The sequence below is a fragment of the Ascaphus truei genome, chromosome 2, assembly GCF_040206685.1.
Source record: "Ascaphus truei isolate aAscTru1 chromosome 2, aAscTru1.hap1, whole genome shotgun sequence".
NCBI lineage: Eukaryota > Metazoa > Chordata > Amphibia > Anura > Ascaphidae > Ascaphus > Ascaphus truei.
The window spans coordinates 160,546,506-160,573,351 of NC_134484.1; the positions used below are offsets into that span (position 1 = coordinate 160,546,506).

At 40.6% G+C, this 26,846-nt stretch overlaps 1 protein-coding gene across 6 annotated transcripts in view; it reads right to left on the bottom strand.

The window, feature by feature from the left end:
- Positions 1-26,846, bottom strand: part of FBXO15 (F-box protein 15) — a 111,966-nt gene that overhangs the window by 64,452 nt on the left and 20,668 nt on the right. For all 6 annotated transcript variants that reach the window (XM_075585464.1, XM_075585462.1, XM_075585463.1 and 3 more), the window contains exons 5-9: positions 19,206-19,448; positions 18,529-18,738; positions 13,354-13,483; positions 11,252-11,334; positions 849-994 (exon numbers count right to left, since the gene is read on the bottom strand). In XM_075585464.1, coding sequence (XP_075441579.1) covers positions 849-994; positions 11,252-11,334; positions 13,354-13,483; positions 18,529-18,738; positions 19,206-19,448 — 812 coding nt within the window. The remainder of the gene's footprint in view (positions 1-848; positions 995-11,251; positions 11,335-13,353; positions 13,484-18,528; positions 18,739-19,205; positions 19,449-26,846) is intronic.

Consider the following 26,846-nt stretch of genomic DNA (forward strand, 5'->3'; position numbering starts at 1 on the left):
ATAAATAACATGGCTGAGAAGCACTTTGTAAAAACAGCCAGTTTCTTGGTTGAAAGTTTTAACTGAGCTTAATTCATTTTGAAAAGATATGAAAACCTGACTATACCCATTTTCCGCATTGTCCCACATTTCTGAAAACATCAAGAGTAAGTTAACCATAATCAGCTGGTCCCTTGTCTTACGTTACCTACTGAGCCTGAACAAATAAAATTACATAGAATCGTACCTACAGCACACCGTATATGTACAGCGGCATCTATTTTAAGTCAGTCGAAACCTTTGTAAATATCCTATGGATTCAGCTTGAACCTGGATTTTTACAGCAAATCTCTCACAAGTGAAGCATCACAATACAGACTGGCCTAAATTGAAGTTGAAAATGTATTCCTGTGTGTAAAAACCTAAACATTAGACAACTTAATCCTAAAACCATTGAAAAAAAAGGGATATTGTTAAAACTTGACTATGAAACATGCCACTGAAGTATTTACGCAATGAGCTTTAAAATGTATTTGCATGTCCAAAGAGTTTTGCAAATACAGTATATTTATTGTTTCTTTCAATTTACAAAAACAAAACTAGGTAACATTGCAATCCACTAATAAATGATTTCTTAATATTTATTTGCAATTGTTAACTGGCTGCATTTTCCTGTTGACATCTACGCACACATTTTTTCAGCATTCTTACATACATCTTTAAGAACCGAGTAAATTTGGGATGTTTATGGGCTGCTTACACCTTACATCTTGTGTTCCCTAAAGATGTGGTGTTAGCCTAAACCTGCTCAAATCTTTTCTTTTTCCCCTCTTTTCATAGGACCTGCAGAGAACGATGTTTACACTTACCTTTTCTGCAATATAAACCACGAAATGTTCCACAAAGATAGGTCCTTGGTCCACTATGCATGTCAATGTGGAGCTGGTAGCCATGAAGACCATATTCTGAGTCAATATCATCCAAGATTGGAATATGTGGAGGCGGGATGTATGGACTTTACAAAACAAATAAGAAACGAGAGGAAAAAATAAATATTTCGGTTGCAAGAGTAAAAATATATTTGCCTTACTGTTGTGTCTGTGTCATATGATGTTATATAGTACATAGCTATTGTTACATCGTTACATAGTAAATGAGGTTGAAAAAAGACATACGTCCATCAAGTTCAATCTACTGTATGTTAAATTTAGGCGAGATACTTTATCCTATACCGGTACTTACAGTATATTGATCCAGAGGAAGGCAAGCAAAAAAAAACAGTGAAAGATAATCTAATGATATCTCATAAGGGGAAAAATAAATTCTTTCCTGACATATATTGGCAATCAGATTACTCCCTGGATCAACATCCTTCCCATGTTTCCTTATATGGTATATCCCTTTATACCTTTCCTTTAAAAAAAGGTTTGACATCTTTTTAGAAAGACATCTATTGTATCTGCCACCGGTCTCCATGGGTAACGAATTCCACATTGTAACTATCCTCACGGTAAAGAACCCTTTCCTTTGTTGCTGGTTAGATCTCCTTTCCTCCAAATTTAAGGTATGACCTGTGTCTTTGTACTGCCCTTGGGGATGAATTTTTCTTTTGAAAGCTCCTTGTATTGTCCCCGAATAGATTTGAATATAGATATCATATCCCCTCTTAGACACCTCTTTTCTAATGTAAACAAATCTAAATAAGCTAACCTCTCCTCATAAATCAGATTATCCATCCCCTTTATTAATTTTGTGGCTCTCCTCTGCACTTTTTTTAGTTCCATCTTGTATTTTTTTATGGAGTGATGTCCCAAATTGTAATCCATATTCAAGGTGTGGTCTTACTAATGCTTTATAAAGGGGCATAATTATGTTTACTCCCTTTCCATCGATTGCCCGTTTAATGCCAGATAAGATTTTGTTTGCCTTTGCAGCATACTGCATGACTTTGGGCACTATTGCTAAGCCTGCTATCTACAAGCACTCCTAAATCTTTATCCATCAAGGATTCTCATAATCTATCCCCAATTAATTTATAAATTGCCAGTTAATTCTTTTTTCCTAAATGCATCACCATATATTGATCTGTATTAAACCCCATCTGCCATTTACCTGCTCAAGTTTCTAGTCTCTCCAAGTCCTTCTGGAGAGAAATTACATCTTGCTCTGATTCTACTACCTTATACAATTTTGTGTCATCAGCAAAGATGGAGTCCTTGCTATATATGCCAACCTCAAAGTCATTAATTAACAAGTTAAATGTTTTTTTGTTCCCACATAAGATGTTGATCCAGACATGCAAAACCTGACAATCAAATTAGCCAAATAGAGCAAAAATGGTTGCCAACAATGAGCTCAGGCCTGGCCATTTTAGACAGCAAATTCAAATCAACAAATGCATTTAAAAAGCTACATGTGTTATTTAAGGTTGCATTACACTTCTGATGTTTCAGCAGTAAAAGGTACCAAATCAGGGATTGCACTGTAAAAGAGAAATTGAGATACTAGAAAAAAATGCAGAGATGCTTTCAGTTATCATACAGCGCTACACTGAGCTTCATACTAGTGCTAAAAATGGAATCTATCACTTTTTTTTATATATAAATCATTGTAAAGAATTTTAACACAACATCTCTAACATACGCATTATGGGAACTGAACAGGTTTTCCTATCAGGGAGAGGGGGAGGTGACTTGTCTCTATACTTTTTGTGTTTCTCTTTAAATTGTAATACAAAGCAATCTCTGATGAAGTTTCCTTTTGATACCAACATGTCGGCAGTGTAATTCGCAACACTAATGTACTTCATTTTATTTTTCTGTGTGCAAGACTGATTTGTTCATATTATGGTAATAATATACATGCCACAGGCAAAGGAACTTACAAAAGCTTATTCCATTAATGTCCCACCCTCAAGGGTTTTGGAGATTTAGAAGAGTGAGGATGATAGGAGGTACACAAACACTAACAGAGACAGAAAGCAGCAATAAGAAAGGAGGACAGACGTGACAAGGAGAGAGAAAATGGCAAAGGTAAAGCAGGAACATTATTTTTAGTAATAACTTTAATATATCCACTAGGTAAAATCTCTATTCTTTTAAAACATTGATCATCTTGCTTTGTGCAGAGGGTATTAAGGGAAGTCCCAAAAACAGATCATTTTAGAAGGGCCCAGTTTTAAACTTTTGGGAACCACGGTCTTTATAGGTGTTCTACCGATGAGGTATCATAATGTGTTTTTAAAGAAGCAACTCTTCCGTTTCAAGAAATATATATATATATTTTATTCCCCACATTTGTTTTCACTCACCTGACTGGGGAAATGTTAATATCTTACCCACTGGAGCCCCCCAATCTGCTTTAGAGAAAAACAATATTGCCAGCATATGTAAGAGAACGCACAACGATCATATAGTTTATCAGCAGTTGTGGCTTATTCCCCATTTAGACTGTATTTCTGAGAACGTCCCAAACCTTGGAAATAAATGCTTTCTGAATTGTGGCTTTACCCTGGTAATATATTTATGGACTGAATACAATGTCTCTCTTTCTGAGAGATTCGTGATTTAGAACGATGACGAAGATGATGATGCCAGAAGACATTCATGAATTCTTCCAGACTATGGGGGCATGCACGGCACCCCAAACTCACCTTAGCAGACTTGATACCCTCTACAATTCAGTATGCCCCTCTGTCCTCCAATGCAACTACAACACACAGCACTGCGAAATGCTCAAATAACTAGATTGGTCATCATTCGAGTCTTGGTGCAAAGTTAATCTTTCCTGTCTTGCCTTCAAATACTTTCTGGGCAAGCTACCTGCCTATCTGAACAAGCTGCTCACCCCTACCACATACAGCACTTATCATCCGAGATCTGACTCCAAAAGACTGTTCATGGCCCCAAGGATCAACAAAGTATCCGGCCGCTACGCCTTCTCTTACCGTGTGCACCCCACAACTGGAACAGTCTCACAGCTTCCACCAGTCTAAATTCTTTCAAAACTAAGGCTGTGTCACATTTTAATTTGGTCTGTAACTGTTACATATGCTTATAACATGATCTTTAATTGTTCATGAAATGTCTTGTATATAATATATAAATAACCCTGTTCACTTAATGTAACTATGTATTTGTAACCATGTAGCTGTCATCACAACTCTGTGCCCAGGATATACTTGAAAACGAGAGGTAACTCTCAATGTATTTCTTCGTGGCATTTTTTTTAACATAAATGTAAAGCCTTGAATAAGACTATACAATTAATCATTCATTTATCTACTTTCTATTTTATAACCAAAAAATACTTCTCTAAACACTAACACTTTATAATATGGCAATCTTATTTACAAACCAAAAGTTGGTCATACTCAGAAAATCAAGAAACGCCATCATTGCTATACATTATCCAACTACAGATAACCACAGTATAATACAAACACAACTCTATAGTTCCCCATGTATATATTATGACTAGAACTTGATCTGTAAAACAGAATTAAACAAAAAATATCAATCTCCCTATACTTATTATAGGAGACCGATTTGTTATCTTGTAATCTAACAACTATTTATCGAATATATTACATATTTACAAAGTTGTCATTGATTAAAAAGGAGAAAAGGGTGGAGAAAAACATCAAGACAGCTCCTATCACTGTATCGCAAATGTCATGCACATATTCCAGTGCATAATCTTACCCTTAAATGTGTCATTTGTATTAAATTATAAAAAGAGTAGGTGACAAAATGATTTTTTTGAGAATCTATCAGTTCTAGCTCAGTGACCGTCTCCCATTACTATACTGTAGGTCAGCTGCCTTTTCCTTACAAATTTATCAAAATTGATAAATCAGCTCTTCTTTTAAAATGATACACAATTGAAAAAAATACAAATATTTCCTACAGCATTTATGCATGCGATTCTTCCCAATCATGGGGAGCTCTGAAACACCTAAGGTTTGCTGATCATTCTGTGGACATGAAGGGAGTGGAGACGAAGCTACAAAACAACACGTAAAAAAAGAGGCATTCAACATTTAGTTAGCTGCTTATTTTAAAGCAGCAGTCCAAGCTGCTGTTTTTATTTATTTTCCCATTAATATGTGCATAATACAATCCACACAATAAGTAATTAGCCAAGTTGACAACCAATCCTTTATTCTGTGATCGATTGGCGAAGACTCGGCTCGGGGTTCAGTAAATGTCAGTACAGCAGAAGGAAAAAAGTTGCAAAGTTCTGTCGGAAAGATCATGTGGCAGTCACTAAATACAATTGGTGCACTGCTAGAGAGAAGGCAGGGCTCAACAAGGGGTGTGCCAGAGTCTGATTCAGAAGAGGAAAATGATAGGACTTTGTAAATGGTTGCTATAGAAACAAAAAATGCTTGCTAAATTATAATTCATTAAAAAAGTCCTTTTTTTTTTAACTCTACAAGTATGTTCTCATAGTACAGAATTGATTTTTTTTTTTATTTTTAAATACACATGTAGGATATTGCTTGGTCTATAGCTATAAGATATGCATTTTCAACATGGCTTTGTATGTGGAAATGAAGGTGCTTGACTAATATTGAGTGAAAGAATGCTCCATGGGGGGGGGGGGGGAGGGGAGAATATTGAAAAAGGTTTACAAATGGAGAAGTCTGTAGAGGTAAAGGGTGCAAAGATGAGAAAACCTTAGGCCTCGTCCAGGGTGAAGTTGAGCGCGCTTGCGTGCTCATGCGACATGCAATCAAACACATGATCGTAATGAGAATGTCCAGAGTGCTTGCGCGCACGTGCCTGTGAGTGGTTCCCACTGAGAGCGAACCAGCTCGGTAACATCATGGCCACGCCCCCCAAGCGCGTACAAATACAATTTTTCAACAGGACACGAATCGCTCCTGCTTCTCATGTTCCTGACGTCACGACGCTCGAGCAAGAGCACGCTCGCTCTCAGCCTGGCCGCTGCCTTAGGTTAAGTGTAAGATTTTAGTAAAGCTGTAACAAGAGTTGTATGGAGGTGCAGGAGTGTAGAGCAGGGCTCTTCAACTGGCGCACGTGGTCCAAATGAAACCAGCGAAGGGCCTTGATGTGCCTTGGACTTTTTTGCTACTGCGTATTTCAGAGAGAAAAGAAATGTAAAGGGCGCAATAAAACGTATATAAACTTTATATGTCACCTTAGGTGACCGTAGACAGAAAAATACAGTATTATACACTCACACAAAAAATGCTATTAATTAAAGAAAAAGCAAAAAGTATATAGTAATAAATTCTTGTAAAAAAAAGGATAATTGCCTTAAAACAGTGTTTAGTCTCACTCCCTCCGTGTACCTGCTGCTAGATGGAAACTGTGAGGACAGCGTTTGCTCCTGGGGTGCCCGCCGGACTGCTCAGCTGTTTAGGGCAGATGTCCGTTTGAAGACCCGCTACCTCCGTTAATTGGCGGGGGCTGCTGATCTTCTCCACGTGTGCCGTCAGTTTGACGCCCTCCTCAGCATGTTATTCCCCCGATTCCTCCCTGCTGGGACGTCAGCAGGCCGGGCGTCTGGTGTCCTCATCTGTCTTTCCAGACGATATTGCAGCTCACTGAGTGAATTGTGGGGACTTCACTGCGGTCTATGCGGCTTCATCATGTCGTGATCCTTGACGAAGTCACATCACGTGAAGAAATGCGTAGGTGGGGGACCTAAGCACAGAGCAAAGTCCACATAGACCGCAGTGAAGTTTCCACAATTCACTCAGTGAGCTGCAATATCGGCTGGAAAGACAGTCGAGGACACCGGACGCCCGGCCTGCTGGCAACACAGCAGGGAGGAATCGGGGGAATAACACGCTGAGGAGAACAGCAAACAGACGGCACCCGTGGAGAAGATCAGCAGCCCCCGCCAACCAACGGAGGTAGAGGGTCTTCAAACGGACATCTGCCCGAAACAGCTGAGCAGTCAGGCGGACACCCCAGGAGTAAGCGCTGTCCGCAGTTTCCAGCCAGCAGCAGATACACAGAGGGAGTGAGACTAAACACTGTTTTCAGGCAATTATCCCTTTTTTACAAGAATTTATTACTATACATTTTTTCTTTTACAGCAATTTTTGTGTGAGTGCATAATACTGTATTTTACAGTCTACGGTCACATAGGGTGATATATAAAGTTTATAAACGTTTTATTGCGCCCTTTACATTTCTTTTCTCTCTTTGTTTGAGGTCATCTCTAAACTAGAGGAGTGGTATCCTCTCCTTGTGGGGCAGCATTATTTCTTATACAAGAGGAATATCTCACACTACAGGAGGACTTACACTTACAATCCTCTCCCACCTGTCTGAGTGTACTTTTATTCAATTGTTTACTCCAAGGATTGACAGGGGGATTATCTATCTGTGCATAGCTTCTGGTCTGCATCTCTTAGCTCTTATCCCTATCAGTGGTCACCATTTTATTATCTATTATAAAAAAAATTGTGGGTTTTTAATATTTGTTCATAATTTTTTATTTATGTATTTTTTATTATATCTATTTAGTCTGTGACTTCCTAATTCAGAGGTTACAACTGGTCTGCAATCAACACCCCTCAGGCATTACTTGCATTTAATTCCAACTATAAATACTTATATGGAATAATCTGTGGTAAAACCTAGCATACCCAAGTTGCACAAGGTGCGTGTACATCCGCACACATTTTTTCCTCTGACTGCGTATTTCACACTAGTTGCTTAGGCAGCCAAGTACAGCTTTCCCCACAGAAACTCACTTGTAAGTTAAGGTAATATAAATATATATGGTACACATGGTATAAATGCTTGCAAAATGTTGAAATATATATTTTCCAAGTCTTTAAATGTAACTAAAATAACATTACAATAAGCTTGCAGCCCTTCTACTACATTAATGTTTTCTGATCTGGCCCTTAGGAGACCTGCATTAAAGAGCCCTGGTGACAGTGACAAGGGTAGACCGGGGAAAGCACCCACTGCCCATGCTCTTCGTCAACACGGAACCTTGGTAAATCAAGAAAAATAGGAACAATAAAGCACTCCTTCCAGAGCTGAACCTCCTAACTACTAGGAAGCCTATCATGATGGAATGACTTGATCCAGAAGCCCCAAGTATGGAATTAATTAAATCCCTACTAATCAAGCTCATTACCATCGTAAAAAATCAATAAAGATCAGAGAGGAAACAATCCAGGGAATAAATTCCACACTAAATGGGACTTAATTAAAGCATCATTTCCTAAACAGGACCAGATTAAATTCCTTGAAGAACAAAAAAAATAGAGCTACCCCAGAGATTAGATCACCCCTTAAAAAGCTTTATCTAAAGACAAAGACTAACCAGAACCCAGTAAACCTAATATGTAGAAATGATAAAAATGTTAACGCCAAATGGTGTTTGGTTCAATAAGCACTCCATTGTTCAAGGGAGTGGTTGGGGCTTCTAGGGGCCAGAGATATAAGGGAAAAAGATTGTTTAAAAATGGGTGAAATAGACATCTCCCAATGTGTTGTTTAATCATGAAAACGGCAACGTTTGCTTTTATACGTAATATGTTGGGAATTCCTGTATATGTATCTGTATGACTTGTAAGTGTATACACCTGAATAAAAAAAGATATTAAATAAAAAAATATTTTTTTTAAAAAAGAGCCCTGGTGTAGAGCCAAAGTGGCCAATGTTGTAGTTTATACTAATGTTGATAGAAAGCCAGCAGTGTGTTCAGGAGGTCATAAGTAGATACACGTCAAGAAGGGCAGGAGATGATTCGAGCAGCAGCATTTTGAATGGATTATAAGGGAGATATTTGCAAGTCATGGAGGCCAGATAAAAGAATGTTACAGTAATCGATATAGGAGAGAACAAGAGCAAGCATTCGTGTTTAAGTGGTAGTGGAAAATAGAAAGGGCGTTTCTTAGCAATGTTGCAAAGGAAGAATGCGCAATATTTAGTAACAATGTTTATAAGTGGGAAGATGGAAAGGGAGGAGTCAAATGTAACCCCTAGGCAGCATGCTTGCGAGACTGGGTAGTTGGTAGTGTTATTGACTTTAATGGAGAAAGGAACAATTGGGCTAAGGTTTGGGAGGGGACATGAGGATCTCTGTCTTAGATATGTTAAGCTTGAGGCAATGAAGGGCCATCCAGGCAGAGATTGCAGATAGTCACTCTGTAATTTTTGACTGGACTGACGGAGTAGATAAATATAGTTGCATCATCAGCATAGAGATGACATATTAATCCAAATGAGTCAATGAGGTCACCAGAGATTGGTTAACAGTATCGAAAGCGGTGAGGTCAAGGAGAATCAGAATGGAGTAGTTTCCTTGAGACATGGCGATATGAAGGTCCTTAGCTACCTTGGTGAGTGCGGATTCTTTTAAGTATGCTGTGCAAAAGCCCAATTGAAGAGGGTCAAATAGGTTATGGGAGTTAAAAAAAAAAAGTGACATTTTCATAAAGAAACAATTTGTTCCAGATGTTTAGAGTCAAAAAGCAAGAGGGAGACAGGGCAATAGTAAGAAGGGGAAGTAGGATCTAGTGTGTTCTTTCAAATAGGTCAAACATTAACTTGCTTAAAATGAGATGGAAAAGTATCCGAGCAAAGAGAAGAGTTAAAGATGTGAGGATGGAGCCCATGGTACGAGCGAGAGGTTTCAGTATGATGGGAGGGAATGGGGTCTAGGCTGCACGTGGTGGAGTAGGGATTAAGGAGAAGAGTAGCAGATCTGATTCTTCCCCTGTAACTGAAGAGAAGCAATCAAAGGCAGACGAAGGAGGATAAGGAAGGAGGGATGTGAAAGGAATACAGGGAATTTCTCTGCGGATAGCGTCTACTTTGCATTTCAAATCATCGCGAAAGTCTTGGGGTGTAATGGAAGGAGTGGAGAATGATGTGGCGAGAGGTCCAAGGTGGGTGTTAAAGACACAGAAGAGGTGGCATGGTTTGTATTTATGCCTGTTTATAAGAGAGGTGAAGTAGCTGTTTGGCAAGAAAAAGAGCAGTTCAAGCAGGACAGAATATTTTGTAGTGAAGGAAATCAGCGAGAGTGTGACTTCCTTCAGAGGCATTCAGCTGAACACAGAAGTCAATTTAAAGAAAGACTTTGCAAAATAATGATATGATAAATGAAGGACCGCATCATTAATTTTCCCACTGGAAGTCATTAAAGTCGCTCATTCATTCAATGATACTCATAGGAATGAATAAATATTCTTCCTTTGAGAAGCCATAAAGATAATTTACTGTGTTTTTCAGTGATACATGGTCTTTCATGCTCTTTAGTAGCTTGAGAGTTATTTTTGGTATATGTGTTAGTATATAGTCTTCTTCTCTATTGTTTTATAACATTTTGGAACATTAAGAAAGCAAGGAAATTTGGTCTTATTTTTGGTTAAAAAAAAAACAACAAAAAACTCCTCATTGATGAAGATGGAGACCAATACCTGCTCCCAGAGCCCACTCTGCAAGACAGATGCAATGTATCCAGGCTCTATCATCAGATTTGCATTTGGAGTGCCTTTGCCAGTGAAGGTGTTAAATCCTTTGAAGCCAACCACCACTTCAGTCACAAGGAAAGTGACTTCTGTGTGCATCAACGAGATTCTGAAGTAGCACATATACATTTTCTTCATCTATATACACAATAGTATACAGCGGCTATTCTCAAACTGGGCAACCTGAAGATGTTAGATTTGGTCCATGGCACTCTTAACAAATCACTTTCAGCAGTGCTTTCCTACTGTCTATTGCTTATACTGTATAAGTCACTGGTGAAAGCTAATGTTTAGATAGGTTTCTAGAAATATACAGATTAACAGTTCTTAAATTTACTGTAAGTATTGTGGTCCTCCTAAAATGGTTATTACATGTGAAGCTGTTCTTATTAGGGATTGTACATCATTTATAATTTCTGGTAACCTAATTTTTCCCCTCGCAGAAAAATTATTGGTGGTCCTGCACCACTGGGGGAGTACTCAAAGTTATCAAAAATAGAAGAAAATAGGAAAGAGTGAAGAAAACTAATAATCACATTTTCCGAAGCAGACAGTGGGTACAACAGGATCAAGGTCACTGAAGACAACAAGCGAGCCTGGAATAAATCATGTTGCACATCGCAAAACATTACAGTAATTCAAAACAAACCTTTGACATTGCCGTCGTCTACCTTTAGATATTACAAAAAAAACAAAATCTACAAAAAATGACAACTGCAGTTTAATAAATATACACCAGGCAAATGAAAAAGAACACAAGGTAAAGTACTGCCTGGCTAAAAATAAATAACTGCTTACCTATTAGCTGATCCAAAGGTACTCATTTCGAGAAGTTGATGATAGTGTAGAGTTGCCATGACAAACGCTATTTCAGAACCTTTCTAAAGATAAATGGAAAAATGTTATACCGTTTTATAAATTTGTATATGTTTTTTCTTCCCAAAAGATATATAGATCTATACATACCGTACACACACTCACTCAATATATAATCACACAAAAATCCCCCGGCATCCAGTCCATACAAAAATTTCCTTAGCGAGCTCTTTATTTATATTCCAAAAATATAATTACTGTAGAGAATTAAACAGAATTATCTCACCTATAACTGTAGCTTGTGGGTGCTGTCAATGTTGCCAAATAATCACTCTGCTTAATTCAGAGGCGTAATAACAACGTAATTCACTTGGTAGAAGACAAAGATTCCTCATGCGAAAAGAACAGTGTATTTTGTATTTGTATCAGCGGCACTCTGCTAACTTTTCAACTCTGTCATAGACCAGAATCCTAGGCCTTCACGCAATCATCGCAAATGATCATTTACAAATCACATTAAAAGTTTTCTTTAAACCTTTCATGTGGATCCTCAGTGGATTCCATTGCTTTCCCACTCCACTCTGCTCTGCAGATAGATCTCAGCTTCCATATCAGTGCTACAATCACCCCGCCCGACCTGTTGCAATAGTGTTTGCGCCAGCATGTTCACCGAAAACGTTTACTCTCTGCAACCAATAGAAAATGATAAATTATATAAATTCATACATCTTCCTCTGAAGTTATTCATTTATAGTGGTCATAGATTGCTATTAAAATAAAAATGAAAACACCACTTCCTTATTTAATCTCACTCGATTTCTAGTGGTTGCTTTATGTCGTGTTTATTTTGCATGACTATATAACTGTGAAGCGTTATTGCTGACGTCAGGGCGTCTCAGGAAGAAGCAGCATATGAGATGGGGGACCATGCGCCAGACAAAGGAACAATGAAGCCCTCCAGCGGAGACATTCAGCCCCATCAGATGCTACACTTGCAGCTATACACGCAACAGGAAACTTTCATAGCGACAAAGCTGGTATTTTTGGGCTCATATTAGCACAGGTGCCATTGCAACCAAGGTCACGTGGGGAGTGTAGAACGGATATGGAAGCAGAGATCTATCTACAGAACAGAGCGGAATAGTCAGCAGATTGATTGAGGGAGGAAGAGAGCACTGATATCAGAATGTGATCCGCAAGAAAAGTAAAGCACATTGTGATTTGTGAAATGTCACAGAGAAAATGTTAATAATGGAAGAGAAACGCACGTGGCAATTGAAACTGTTGCATGAAGGTTTAGGATTCTGGTCAATGTTACAGAGTTGAGAAGTTAGCCGAGTGCCGCTGCATGAATAGTACACATATACACCGGTTTTCACACAAGACATTTTGATTTTCTAAAAGAATTACCTTGTTGTCCTTTCACATGGACAGCAGAATTAAGCAGTGATTATTTTGCAACACTGACAGCACCCACAAGCTAGTTATGGGTGAAATCATTCTGTTTAGTTCTCCGCAATAATTCTCTTCTAGTATAGAGAACTCTCTGAGGAAGCTGTGTGTGGATTGTGACAAAATGGGGATTGGGGGATTTTTATGTGTGAATATAGATTGAGACAATAATTTACATACATATATTTTCTATGTAGTAAATAAATTACACCTTCCTTCTATTTTCTCCTCAATAATTATACATTTTCACAACATTTGAACATACAGTAGGTTTATTATGTTCTATACCCTTTAAGTGCAGATAATCGACAACCTTATACCATTTTTTAATAAAGGCACTAGATCATTGTTTTCGTCTTCTCTTTTCCTCGAATGTAGAAGCTATATATTTTTTTGCATTATAACAAATAGTAGCAGGCTTAAAATGTTTTGGCCAAAGGATGGAAATAAATTACCCATACTTATGAGGGAAAAATCTACATAAAATACTAAATAATTTGTCATATGAGAATGTAGCATGTGGGGCTTTCTTGTCTTTTGTTGTGTTATAACAAACCAAATACAATGCTTACTTTCCATGCAAAATCTGACTGACTACAGAACTTGCAAAAAGAGATTCAATTAAATTGTACCTTCCAGAGCCCAAGCAACAGGTTGGGAGAAAGACGGATAAGCCTAACAAGAGTGTCCTCGCCAATTGGCACACCGCAGCTCCGCAGGTCGCGCAAATCACATTCAGCAATAAGGGAGCATCTCCGAGGGCTTGTTCACAGAAGGACATAGTAACAATACAGAAAGAATGTGTTGTAAATCAGGTGATCATCTTTGTTCATTGCTCAGCACAAAACCCCAGATCTCTAAGACATGCAAAATCTTTCAGGGAAAACATTCTCACTGGCGGTGCCAGCTAATAAGGTACAATGTAGACGTGGTTAGGGGGCTATCTAGAGCAGGGGTGCGCGATTTTTTTGGGAGGGGGGAGGGGCGCAGCGGTTACAGAGGACCCGCGCTCTTTCCGAAAGCATTTAAATGAAATGCCGGGGAGCGCGCTATTACTCACTTACCTGCTCTCCGATGGCTTCGAGGAACGCGTCGCCATGGCATCAAATGACACTGCGGGGCCATGTGACGTGATGTCGCATGACCCTGGGGCGTCATTTGACACTGCATACCAGGTAGGGGGGACGCGAGCGCTGGGGCTGAGCAGGCAGGGGGGTGGCGCAGGTTCAAAACTCTGCGCACCCCTTATCTAGAGTATTATTAATCGCAATCTCCCAAAGTGGGCATACTTATTTCTCCAAATGGTTATTTGAATTAAAGGATACATAGCCTCTCTTAAAGCACCAGCCCAAGCTGCTGGGCTCTTTTACCCTTTAATATGTGCATCAACACAATCCACACAATGATAAGTTGTCGATTGATCGGCGAAGATTCGCCTTGGGGGTTCACTAAGTGGCTGTCAGTTCAGCAGAAGAGGACCAAAGATGCAAAGTTCTGTGGGGAAGATCATGTCACCAGGAAGTCACTAGATACAATTAGTGCACTGCTCGAAAGAGAGCAGAGCTCAAAAAGGAGTGTGCCAGAACCTGTTTCAGAAAAGGAAGGGAATGTGACTTTGTAAATGGTTGCTATAGAAACAAAAAATGCTTGTAACATTATAATACATTTAAAATGTCATTCAGAATGTTTGTTTTTTTAATCCTACAGTACAAGTATTTTCTCATAGCACAGAACTGAGATTTTATAGATTATATATATATACATATATATATATAGAAAGAAATTTCAGTAGCGCCACACGTGAAATCAAGTAGGGTTAATAAAATAAATAAATAAATATTAATTATTAGCGTGCAATTATTATGTGCAATATTAATAATATTACAATATAAATCAATCTAGCAAAAATAATACCAAACAGTGAATTTGAAGAATTAAATAAGGTGATAATTATAAAAATGCTAATGTATCAAACAGGGAAAAAAATGGGAGAGGGAACAAAAAATGGAGGAAAGTCCGACCCTTGATGAAAGGCCAGTGTAAAATCAATGATGATGTGTGATGCTGTTCAGGGATCCACGGCTGCTCTCAGAAGGAATGACCAATTCCAACAGGAAAACTATAGAAAAAGAAGAACAGAGAGCGCACGTCCCATAGTGTAAAACCGTACATTTAATCAATAAAAAGGACAAGGGGATTAAGGACACTCACAAGGATGAGTTAAAAAGGCAATTTGTGATATATATCTAATCACCACCAGCAAGGCCGCACCGTCCTGGAACACATCTGATGGTATAACGTCCCTCCGGTGAGCCTCCAGCAGTAGTTTGGTGATAGGGAACAAAGTCTCTCATCGTCCGTGCAGTGAAGATATTATTTCAGCCTCAGATCAGCTCCATGCGCTCTCCGGCCGTAAAGTGCGCACTGCTTGATGACGTAGTGTCGTGGTAGCGTAGTGATGACGTAGTGTCGTGACGAAACGCGTCAGGGCACGCTACCACGACACTACGTCATCACGTGTGCGCACTTTACGGCCGGAGAGCGCATGGAGCTGATCTGAGGCTGAAATAATCTCTTCACTGCACGGACGCTGAGACTTTGTTCCCTATCACCAAACTACTGCTGGAGTCACACCGGAGGGACGTTATACCATCAGATGTGTTCCAGGACGGTGTGGCCTTGCTGGTGGTGATTATATATATCCCAAATTGCCTTTTTAACTCTTATCCTTGTGAGTGTCCTTAATCCCCTTGTCCTTTTTATTGATTAAATGTACGGTTTTACACTATGGGACGTGCGCTCTCTGTTCTTCTTTATATATATATATATATATATATATATATATATATATATATATATGTATATATATATATATATATATATATATATATATAAATATATATATTTATTAATAAAAATAAAATACCACTTTTTTATTGCTTGGTCTGTAGCTCTAAAGGATTTATTTATTTTTTGATTCTGCAAATATACTGTACAACATTTTATTAACCCTGTAATTAATGGTGATAGTGGGGTAGGGATTTCTTCAAAAACATTTAAAAGGCTCCTAACAAATGCAAAATGCAGTGCATGTTATGTGCATTTGTCAATTTAAAAAAACTTTAAAAACACAATAAGTAAATACATAATAAATAAGAATAAAAAAATCCCAGGCCTTGGCTCCAACAGATCGGGGATGACACCACTATTCGCTAACCAGGAGTTCTCCCCGGGTTTGACGAAGTCAAGTTTTGACGAGTGGAGGTCAAGGGGGATCCACAGGATAGTGGAGAGTGTGTGCAGGGAGAAGTCCAGGGTCCTCCCCATCACCGCCCTCAGGGAGCAATACAATCTTCCAGGTGGTGAAGTTTTCAGGTATCTACAGATCATGGGGTTTGTCCAAGGGGGAGGCCTACCTCACCCGCTGATATTTTTCGAGACATTATGTCGCAAAACCCCAATCCAAAGAGGGTCGACATCGACAATTTTCTCCTCAATCTTTCTCCCTTCCCAGTGAAAAGAATTCTCTTTCATAGCACACTGGGAGAAGGATTCAGGCCAAATTCTGGAACCAGAAACATGGGGGGGAAATAATCGAAGCGGCAGCCACAAGCTCCATTTGTACGCATATTAAGGAAAATGCCTACAAAGTTTTATATAGATGGTATCTGACCCCGGTGAGACTGGCTAGAATGTATCCAGGCATGTCCTCTAGGTGCCGTAAAGGCTGCGGCCAAGGCGCCTCGTTCATCCATATTTGGTGGATGTGCCCCAGGGTGTCAGAACTGTGGAGAAAGGCTCACAGACTGACTCAAAGAGTTTTAGGCTTAAATTTCCCTTTAGACCCGCGGGCGTGTCTCCTAAATAAACCCATGGAGAACATGAATAGATACCAGAATAAACTCATTAGCCATTTAATGACAGCAACGCGTTGTGCTATAGCAGAAACGTGGATGAGTTCAAGACTGCCGGTTCTTAATCAGATAAGAACAAGAATTTGGTATTCTCTCAAAATGGAGAGACTTACTGGGATTCTGAGAGACTCCTGTTCAAAGTTTCAAAAGGTATGGCAGCCGTGGCTGATCTATGAAACTCTCAACATGCAGGACCACCCACCCATGGATCAGTCCAATATCCTCCAATGAGAATCCCTGCGCTACCCAGGTAACCAGATGGGTAAGCCACCCCCCCCCAACCCCCAATAGTAGCAATAAAGGGTATTTTTTCCAGTGGCTATGTATAATTTATTTCTATATATGCGAAGTATGATTGTCAAGACTGTCAGGAATGTTGCACCATTCCTCCTCCCCCCCTCACCCATTACCCATCCTCTTTATTTCTGTACCCTTCCCCCCTCCCTCTCCCCACAATTGTTGGAAAAAAACTAATAAAAACTTAAGTTAAAAAAAAAAAAACATAATAAGTATGGTCAACTATAAAAATATCACTAACAACTTGACAAAATGTTACATGCCTAAATTATTTTACTTTTAACTGAATGTCCACCATACATACATAGCTACAATATAAAGCACCAGTGCTGTGAACCATGCACACAAAAATAGAAGTCACCCATGTAACATCTTTCATGGTTAATTGCCTGTTAGAAAAAAAATGATCCCTTCCTGCATTTGAAGATTGACATACTGTATATAATGAGGAACTTTATTCAATTCCAACTCTCTCTCAAAAAAATAAATAAAAATAATCATGACAAATAAAATATCACCCCTACATACAGATGTAGCAGCCAATATTACTCCAGCTGGTGTGTTGGAGCGGGATATACACTACACACAATCAGGAGAAGACGCCTTTGTTCCTAACTAGCTGCGCGTGATAAGGGGGCCGGGCCAACACATTTCGCCCGCTGATGCGTACTAGCAAGTGCAATAGCAGCTACTATTGTACATACTCCAGTACATAGTATGGGGATGCTGATTTGTTGTAGTATTTTGCCAACTATTTTGACAATTAGAAGTGTTTGGCCATACGTCGTTTTGCTTTTTAAAGGAACATGTTTATTTTTAGTACAGGGGAAATCTGGGTCACACTGATAATAAATATGAGGTGATGCAGTCCACTCTCTTGACCAACCACTCATGTTCAAGTTCGAATCAGGGTGCTTCCTAATACAGTTTAGGACGGTCCAATACCATGAGAACGGGCAGGTTCTGGAGAAAACTGTATCGTTTAAAAGGAGGGCGGGGCTTCCGCCTTCTTCCAAAATGGCATCAGAGCAGCTTTCTACATGTGAGGCAAATCAGTGAACTATGAGCTTACATGTATTGAATAGATTTTCAATGTTTTAGAATACCAGTGTCAAAATCCCACCGCAAATGTCAAGAATGCTTTAGGCTGCGATTATAGTGGGTGTGACGGTACGTGCGATTTAGCGTGCTGTGAGAACAAAGTGCAGCAGCTGATACGGGCCGGCCATAGTGCGCGCGATGCAGAGCGACTGCGCAGTAGATTTTCCAAAAAAAAAAGTCAAATCGTTTTGTTTTTTCGCGTCACGTGAACGGTTCAGCCAATGAGGGGGGGACCAGCCTGGTGACGCCTCCGCCACGCCTCCCCAATCGCTGGAAGTCTTACTTGGCAAAAGACTTTGCAGCAATAAAAAAGGCGTTCATACAAAAGCAACACTTCAGTATTGGCTCATCATTAGTGAATCTTACAAATATTAGTTGGCATCCATTATCCTCAAACAATAAATAGAGGATGACTTCTGTATGAAATACATGATTTGAACCGCAATAGAGGACTAAAGAGGACTAACACTGGTTGCCTTTTTAAGTAAAACGTACCCATTTTTAGTAGGGAACATGCATTTATCAAACAGCACCGGTGTCACTCCATGAAGCTGCAGTTTAGCCAGAGATCCTAGTGAAGGCCATACCAAACCATACCAAACCACAGTAAGGGATGTGTCACTATAGGAAATGTCCATTTGCTCAATGACATTTTCCTTCCCACTTCTGTCCTTGAAGTTAATGGCCCAGATCAATCCAGACATTCTGTAAATAGAGGCACAAGGAGTATGAGGAAGGAAACCCGTCTTACAGTGATACGTCAGACATGACAAGTATGATATATCAAAGTTCTAAATACTGTAACTTGCAGCAACCTATGATTTGGGAAAATACTTATTTTTCGCACCGTTTTCCAGGGAAAAAAAACAACCTGTGAAGCAATTTCACAATTTAATTTTACAACCATTTCAGTGTGCCTAGGGACACGCAATCATTACATTGGTTAGTTCTTGAGCTAGCAATGACCCACGTGGCATTTAAGCTCAAGCAGTTGTCAAGTAATCATATGTTTGTCAAGATCAATCAGTTCATGATGCATATTTGCTTAATCTGATGCTGTATTTTTACCAAAATGTACTGAAGTATTCTGGTTTTAAACGTAATATTAGCACACTATTTCTGTGCTATTCTACTAATAGTGATAACTAAACACACATGTTCAAGCTACTTACTTAACAGCCTTTTCAATATTGGCTGGAATTCCAGTGTTTTTATTTACAGATTTGAGAATTTGACATATTCTAGTTTTTCTGCCAGTTATCATTTGGTTGATATAGGTATTCTTCCAGTAACAAGAAAGCTTATCTTCCACTGTAGTGACACTCAACCTCTCTGCCGCTGTGTCCACAGACTTCAGTTTCCAACTGGAGCTCCTCAGTGGAGACAAGGAGGAGTAAAACTTGTACCATATTAAGCTGAAAGTAAAGAATTTAAATCAATATATACCACTTTGGATTCATGATTTTGAAATAACGCACAAAAAAAAATCATAATACTGCTAAGGGAACTGTATGTAATTTGTAGCAGCAAGTGTACATAGTCATTCTTTAATCAGTTTCATTCCAGGACCTACATGAAAAAGAGAGCTAACTCTCAATGCATTATTCCCTGGTAAAACATTTCATAAATAAAATAAATAATTACAACAAAATCTCATAAATGGGAGACATCAATATGCTTCTGTTATTTTTGTACAATATTTGTTTGAGGCATTGTGTACATTTATTTTCAGCAATTACCTGTATTGATTCTGTTGTAGCATTGAGTAAAATGCTTTTGTTTGCCCGTTGTTAGCCCACATTACGCAAAAAAGACAATTAAATGACGTATCACAAATGTACCAATGTTACCAGGTTTCCAAAGAAGAAATCTTTGGAAAATACTGATTATACAATAAATGTGTCTTTACTTGCTCAACGATTCGGCTTCCCAATGGAGCCCTTTTCAAGAGCTATCATAGTACAGTAAAGAGCAGTTGGGTGCCTGCTTTTTTTTAACCTTCTATATAGTACAGTTTAGTACGTTAACAGAAGCACTCGCTCCAATGTTTTGGATTATTACTGTTATTGTGTGCCCCGACATATACATACACACACATTATATACATATATATTATATATACACACATACAGTAGGGCCCCGCTTTTCGGAGCTCCGCTTCTCGGCGTTCCGCTCATACGGCGTTTCCCAATGTATACCCATATTCATTAGGTTGGGCGTTTGTTCCGTTTTTCCGGCATCACGCGCTCAGCAGCCGAGTATGTGGCGGTACCGAGAAGGGGGCCGCCATGTCTGCGCATGCGCAGAAAGGGACGGTCGATGTCACGCATGCGCAGAACGGGGAACTGCAAGTCTGCGCAAAAGCAGAAAATTGCTAGTTCCGCTTTTCGGCGATTTATGCATTGCAGCGGCACCAGGGAACAGAACCCGCTGTACAAGCGGGGCCCATCTGTACACACACACACACACACACACACACACACACACAAACACACAGTGCGGTTTTTGTAGATTATGCTCTATGGAAGCCAGGAGAAGTTCAAGTAGGTTATGGGAGTTAAGAAAGTTAAGTATATGTAAACAGGTAATATTTAAAAATTGGGTGGAGAATGTTCAGGGGGACATGTAGTAGTTTCCCACCAGGTCAAGGTACGTGAAAGCCAGGGCAATTTGGTAGACAAGCCAGTTCCAAATGAATATTATTGAAGGAACACCTGAGTTAGCAGGGGAGAGGAGTGTCCTATAGGCCAGTTATGTCCCACTGCTGCCCCTATAGTTTGTGTTTTTACAATATACATTTTTTTATTGTTTGGTGCTTTATAATGCAAAAAATACTAAACAGTGTTTGACGTTGTATTAACCATCTACTTAATGAAAATGTATACTTACTGGTGTTAATATGCACCTGTGTAGAATAGTATAATGACTGTGTTGTGCGGGTTGGAGACCTAAGACCACCTATAGGGGTAGGCCCCTGTCTGATTGTGAGTTCCCTATGAAAGGGGGATAACTAGTATTCCCCAGAATGAAGTTGGGTAGTGAAATGTCTTTACACCAGGTTTTTAGTAAACCTCACAAATGCATGTGCACTTAGTAGTGTGGGTATGCAGGAATGTTTAGCAACATTCAATTGCATAAGCCAAGGGAGAGGGTGGCCAGCTATTAGGGTCTAATGTGTAAACTCTCTTCGTACCAGTCCAAGGCTTCACAGAGTTGAGTAGCTTGGGCCGTAGTAGTAGAAGGCTTTGATTCTACAAGATGCCGCTCGGCAGTAGCGTGATCTGGTGACGTCATCCTCAGGCCCCATCCATGGTTGGTGAGACCACGGAGAGAAGTGCACACGTGGTGCAATCACAATGCCTTACGGCAATGATCGCAGCCTTAGATCGAGTGTGCGCCAGCACGTGGGGGCGAGGAATCAAAAAAATTCGATGTAACGGTCAGGTCACGTGAGCGGTTCGCCCAATGAGGGCGAACCAGCTCTGTGATGTCACAGACATGCCCACCAACACACCTGCCCATCGCGTCTAAAATGCGAGTGACGTCATACGCACGAAAGTGAGCGTGTGGTCACCATGGACCCAGCCTCACGCTGCTGAGCGGCATCTTGAACAGACAGAGGAGACAGGAGGAGAGAAGCAGAGGAAACAGGGAGGCGTGGCCGTGAGTGGTTCCCCCTCATTGGCTGAAATGCTCATGTGATGCAGCCATCGCCTCCCAAGAACAAATTCCTCTGTCTCCCCTCCAGCCTGCCACCCTGCAGTTTCAGGCGGCGCGCACATCGCTCGAGGTGTGTTTACCTCAATTGGATCAATGTATTTTGTTTTTGAGCCGCGCGGCATCACGCCACTCCTATATCAGTTTGTGGTGGCCTATCTGAATGACATCAAATAATCTCCAGGATCATCAAAGACATGTCGAAATGGTCCTGGAACGTCTGCGCAAACATCAGCTATGTATCAAACTAAAGAAATGTGAATACGAAAAGACCTGCATGCAATTCCTCTGGTATATCATCTCTCCTAACGATATGAGTATGGACAAAGGAAGATTCTGGCGGTTGTTGAATGGCCAATTGCAAAAAAAAAGAAAGACGTTCAGAGATTTGTGGGCTTTGCCAATTTCTACAGACATTTTATTAAAACTTTCTCTTGCCTAATTGCTCCAGTTACTCAACTCAGCCAAAAGGAAGTTTCACTTGAATGGTCACCAGAAGCTGTTTGGGCTTTTGAGCGAGTAAAGTCATTCATTACCTCTGCTCCTTTCCTCGTTCATCCAAACCCGAACTTATATTCATCATGGAAGTTCATGCTTCCGGCTCTGCCCCGTCATCCATGTGCTTTTAATTTCTATCAGATGTCTTCAGCAGAAAGCAATTATGACATTGGGACAAGGAATTCTTGGCCATTAAGGCAGCATTTTCTGAGTGGAGACACCTCCTGGAACGGGCCACTCGCCCGTTTATTGTCCTCACAAATCACCGAAACCTAGAGTTCATCCAATCTGCAAAAAAAACTGGCTGCCCAAAAACCTTGTGGGCTCTCTTTTTGCGATTGCTTATTTCGTACCGCCCCGGTTCCAAGAATAGCAAAGCAGATGCTCGCACAAGAAGCTCATCATCGGGTTTTGAACATGAAGAGACTATTCTACCTGAAAGACATTTCCTTGTTGTGTCACCTTTTCCTCACATCTTCTTACACAGATTAAAGGAGCCTTTTGTGACGGTGAGGAGGTAACCAGGCTCACTAATAAAAGGTTAAGCCGTTTGGTTACCTCTGATTCATGTTTTGAGGTTCGGAAGTGTCAGCTCGAGCCCAGTGATTGTATATGCATTGTGAATAATTTTGTGACAATAAAGAATGTATGTGTTTTTACCTTTCCAGGAGTGCCAGCAAGAAGAGATTGCTGGGCTATGAGTTACAAGGGGGAGTTTACAAAGAAAGTGTTGTCAGAATGTGCCTAGCTAGTCGGGGTCCAGAGTTGCTGGATACCCCAATAATGTACCCCAAAATCAGGTCGGAATCCCGGATACATATAGGCACATTGCTCCGGCAAAATCTCCCCTTGAAAACTCTTGCGCGACTAACCGCTAGGATTCCCTGCTTCAGCACAGACTAGAAAGGTAAATGGGGCATAGGGATGTGTGGTGTCCCTGGAATGGTACAGGGGTCCCTAGGTTAAAGGGGGATGCCCAGGTCACCCAGAACCCAGTATAGGGGTTCTCCAACCATACATAAGGTTGTGAGGATTTTTAACCCAGTATAGGGGTTCTCCAACCATACATAAGGTTGTGAGGATTTTTAAAGTCTAAGTATAGTATAGTGTGTGGGGGAAAATGGCTAGTATGGAATAAAAGTGCAAACTTCTTATTCTATTCCCCATAACCATAAGACTTAGGAAAAGTATATAAATGCTTATTTTATTAAACAGTGTGTTTTAAAGTACATGTATGCTTGTGCACAGTATAATGAGCTGGGTCTTTCCGGACCGATGTTCTGGGTGAGTCACTGGGCTACCAGTTGGTGCCAGCGTGTCTACTCAGACATCGGACATGAAAGCCACAGAGGATGCCAGAGGTGTAAAGAACATTTGGGCAGGAGGTTTAGGCTTGAGTACCCACGTTCTGGGAAGAATGGAAGTCCTCGGACTACCATTTGCCTTTCCCAGACTGTGAGGATTCTAAACCAGCGGATGGCTTCTGCATACCAAGTGGCTGAGGTGGCAAGCTTGCGCATGCCCTTGGCTGGTCCAGAGGATCTTCTTGCCTGGCTTCAGAAGACTGGCATCGCTCTGAATGGCTGGTAGGATATTTCCCAAGCTCGGATTGGCTGTATTATTTCATGATTCTAAGCACCAGAAAAGCAGCGGCAAATTTGAAACGACCAAAAGATGATCTTGGAGAAATAGCAGCGAGCCCGCTTCAGAAATTTCACACATATTCCAAGGACTAATTTATAAGGAATCCCCGCAGGATGTTGAATTGATTTTGAAGGATGGCCTTTGGATCTTTCAGGGCCGTCTGTTCGTTTTGTAGGGGGCAGTGAAAAAAACAAAAAAACAGCGCATCTAATGTAAAGTGTATAAATATATATTACAATATAAATGAAGAGTGCAAAACCAAATAAGTCACACAACTGTGTCACTTAAACGATAGATACGTGACCTTATACTAAAGTCTCGGTGATGAGTCGGCTGCAATCCACAAAAAGATCGCTCACATCTTAGGAAACTGAAGAAACATAAGAGGAAAGAGCGCACAACTTATGGTGTAGTATACAAAATAATATAGTGGTGAGGGTGAAAAAGGTGAGTATCATATGTACAGGAATAAAGTTTTTTAAATCATGTTTATGCATTAACCAACACGATGTTACCGCAGTCAATAGGAGACTACCGCAACTGACATCGATACCACGAGTGTACTACGAGTATTTGTAATTTCTTCACTTACGCTTTTTGTGTGCTCCCTCTTAACAGCAATCAGCAGCAGCTACATACACCTGAGCTATGTTATCGTGTTCGCGGCAGCACATCTTCCATTGTATTGCCTCGCGGCCTAGCGGTTGCGTTGCTGTCCGTCGCCCTTTGCTCCATAGGCGAGTCTGCCTTATGTTGTAGCCATGAGTGGTATTATACACTTTTGTATATTGCTTGTCCATTTTTCCACTTCATTGTGTGTGCCTTCTGTATATAGCCTGTGCAAGCGGTATCTGACACTGTGCAGTTCTTGATCTGTGACAAGCTTTCCCACCTCGCAGCATTTGCAGCTTAATGGTGGTGTGAATAGCTATCACACACTGCTATACAGGTCAGTCCCAGAGCTATTTGGCTACACTGTATGTGTTTGATGCTGGTCTCAGGGTTTTTCCTGTTGATTATCTGGACTATTATTCCCCCGCTCTGTAGGGGGTAAGATTTAAAGTCCTTCAGCTAATGCACGTTTATAGGACTGCTGCTCATCCAGGTGCCCACAAAACAAAGGAACTTTTGTTCCGCTCTTTTTTGGTGGCCCAAATTGCCTAGATGTTAATAACTATGCTCACTCTTGCGAAACCTGTGCTAGAAACAAGACCCACTGCACCACCTCTGAACTTGCTCCAACCACTCCGTGTCCTCACGACCATGGGGGGCCATCTCCATGGATTTCATTGTGGAGAACCTTTTGTTCAACCATAGGAATTGGCTTAAATATGTCCTCCAGCAACCATCCACAGACCAACGGACACACAGAGGACTAATCTGACCTTGGAGCAGTATCTGTGCTGCGTCTTGTGTCACCTCCAGGATGACTGGGGTGACTTCCTGTCTCGATACATTTTCGGTAAATAAAGCTCAGCACAGCTCAACCCAGCAAAGCCCCTTCTTTGCGAATTATGGGTTCCACCCTGCCATCTTTCCACTTCCCGGTCTCTGGTCCCACCCCCGCTGTCATGGACAGAATTTCATCCTTGCAAGAAACCCAAAACATCGTGCAGGTTTACACCATCAAGCTGGGCAAAATGTATTGGTCTCTTTAGGAGTTCGTCACAAATTGCCGTCGCTTTATGATTGGAGCTTCCCATCTATATGAAGATCCACTGTTTTCCACGCCTCTTTTGGAGAATCCTTTCCCTGGGTGTGCTCTCTCACCTTGTACAGATTGACAGTGAGGACGAATACATAGTGGAGAAGATCCTGGACTCCAGATTGCACAGAAGAAGACTACAGTACCTAGTGCATTGGATGGGCTATGGTAACAACGAGAGTTCCTGGGAGACACATGAAAATATTCACCATCCACGCCTAATGACAGTTTCACAGAGAATATCCAGCAAAACCAAGAGGAAGATCGTTTGGAGCATGTCTTTTGAGAGGGGGGAGTAATGTCAGGGATGTCCCTGACAGAATTTGAACTCGAGTCTCTCTCCTTCCAAGTCTGGAGCTCTGCTGACCTGCCATCGGGATTGCTGCTTTCCTGTTGCTGTCCTCTGCTGAGAACTCTGATTGCCTGATGACCTACACTTGTCCTCTACCTGCAACTACAGACGAGCAAACGAGTATTCTAAAACTTGCCTTAAACTAGCCAGGTACATGCTGGGCTTCCGTAGCCAGTAGACACACTAACAGTCACAGCTTGCTCCCGAGCAGAGGCGTGTCATCTCCCTGCACTCCGGACGCGGAGGCAGAGCAGCTCTTGCGGCTAGAAGGTTACACTGTTGCACGGCGGCGAGCCCGAGTATCGTTCTGTGTGAGTGCTATTTGTATGTCCGGTTATGCAGATGTTTTAAACAAATAAATGTTTTGTTAAAAAAAACATATTGAAACCGTGCCTCACTTACCCCTTAACTGCTGAACCGGGGAGAACGAATAAGTTGCCTGATCCCAGGCACCAAAGAGGGGAGTCCCGATTGCAGTTTCTATTTAAGAACATATGCTGGTGCCTTTACTTTGATCAACATTCTGGAAGGGTTAAGGTGAACCCCACAGACCTTTATACTACACCTTTACTTACACTGGGCCGTGTAAGTATTCTGTTATTACATTTTCATTACCCCTACACTTTCTTCTGGAAGAGTTTGGAGGATATACCACAGATACCATTATATATCTACGCTTACACAGGGCGTGTAAGTTTATTAATTATATCATTATCACATCAGTTTTATTGGTCCCTTATTAGGGGTGATCAGCCCTGTTGTGGTTCATTATTTGTACAGAGGGGGATGGAATGCCCAGAGGGGTCATAGGGTGTGCACCTTGCACTATACCAATTGTGAAAGGAGGGAAAACTAAGTGGTATAACCTGTGTAGTGTAGGAACAAAAACTGCAATAA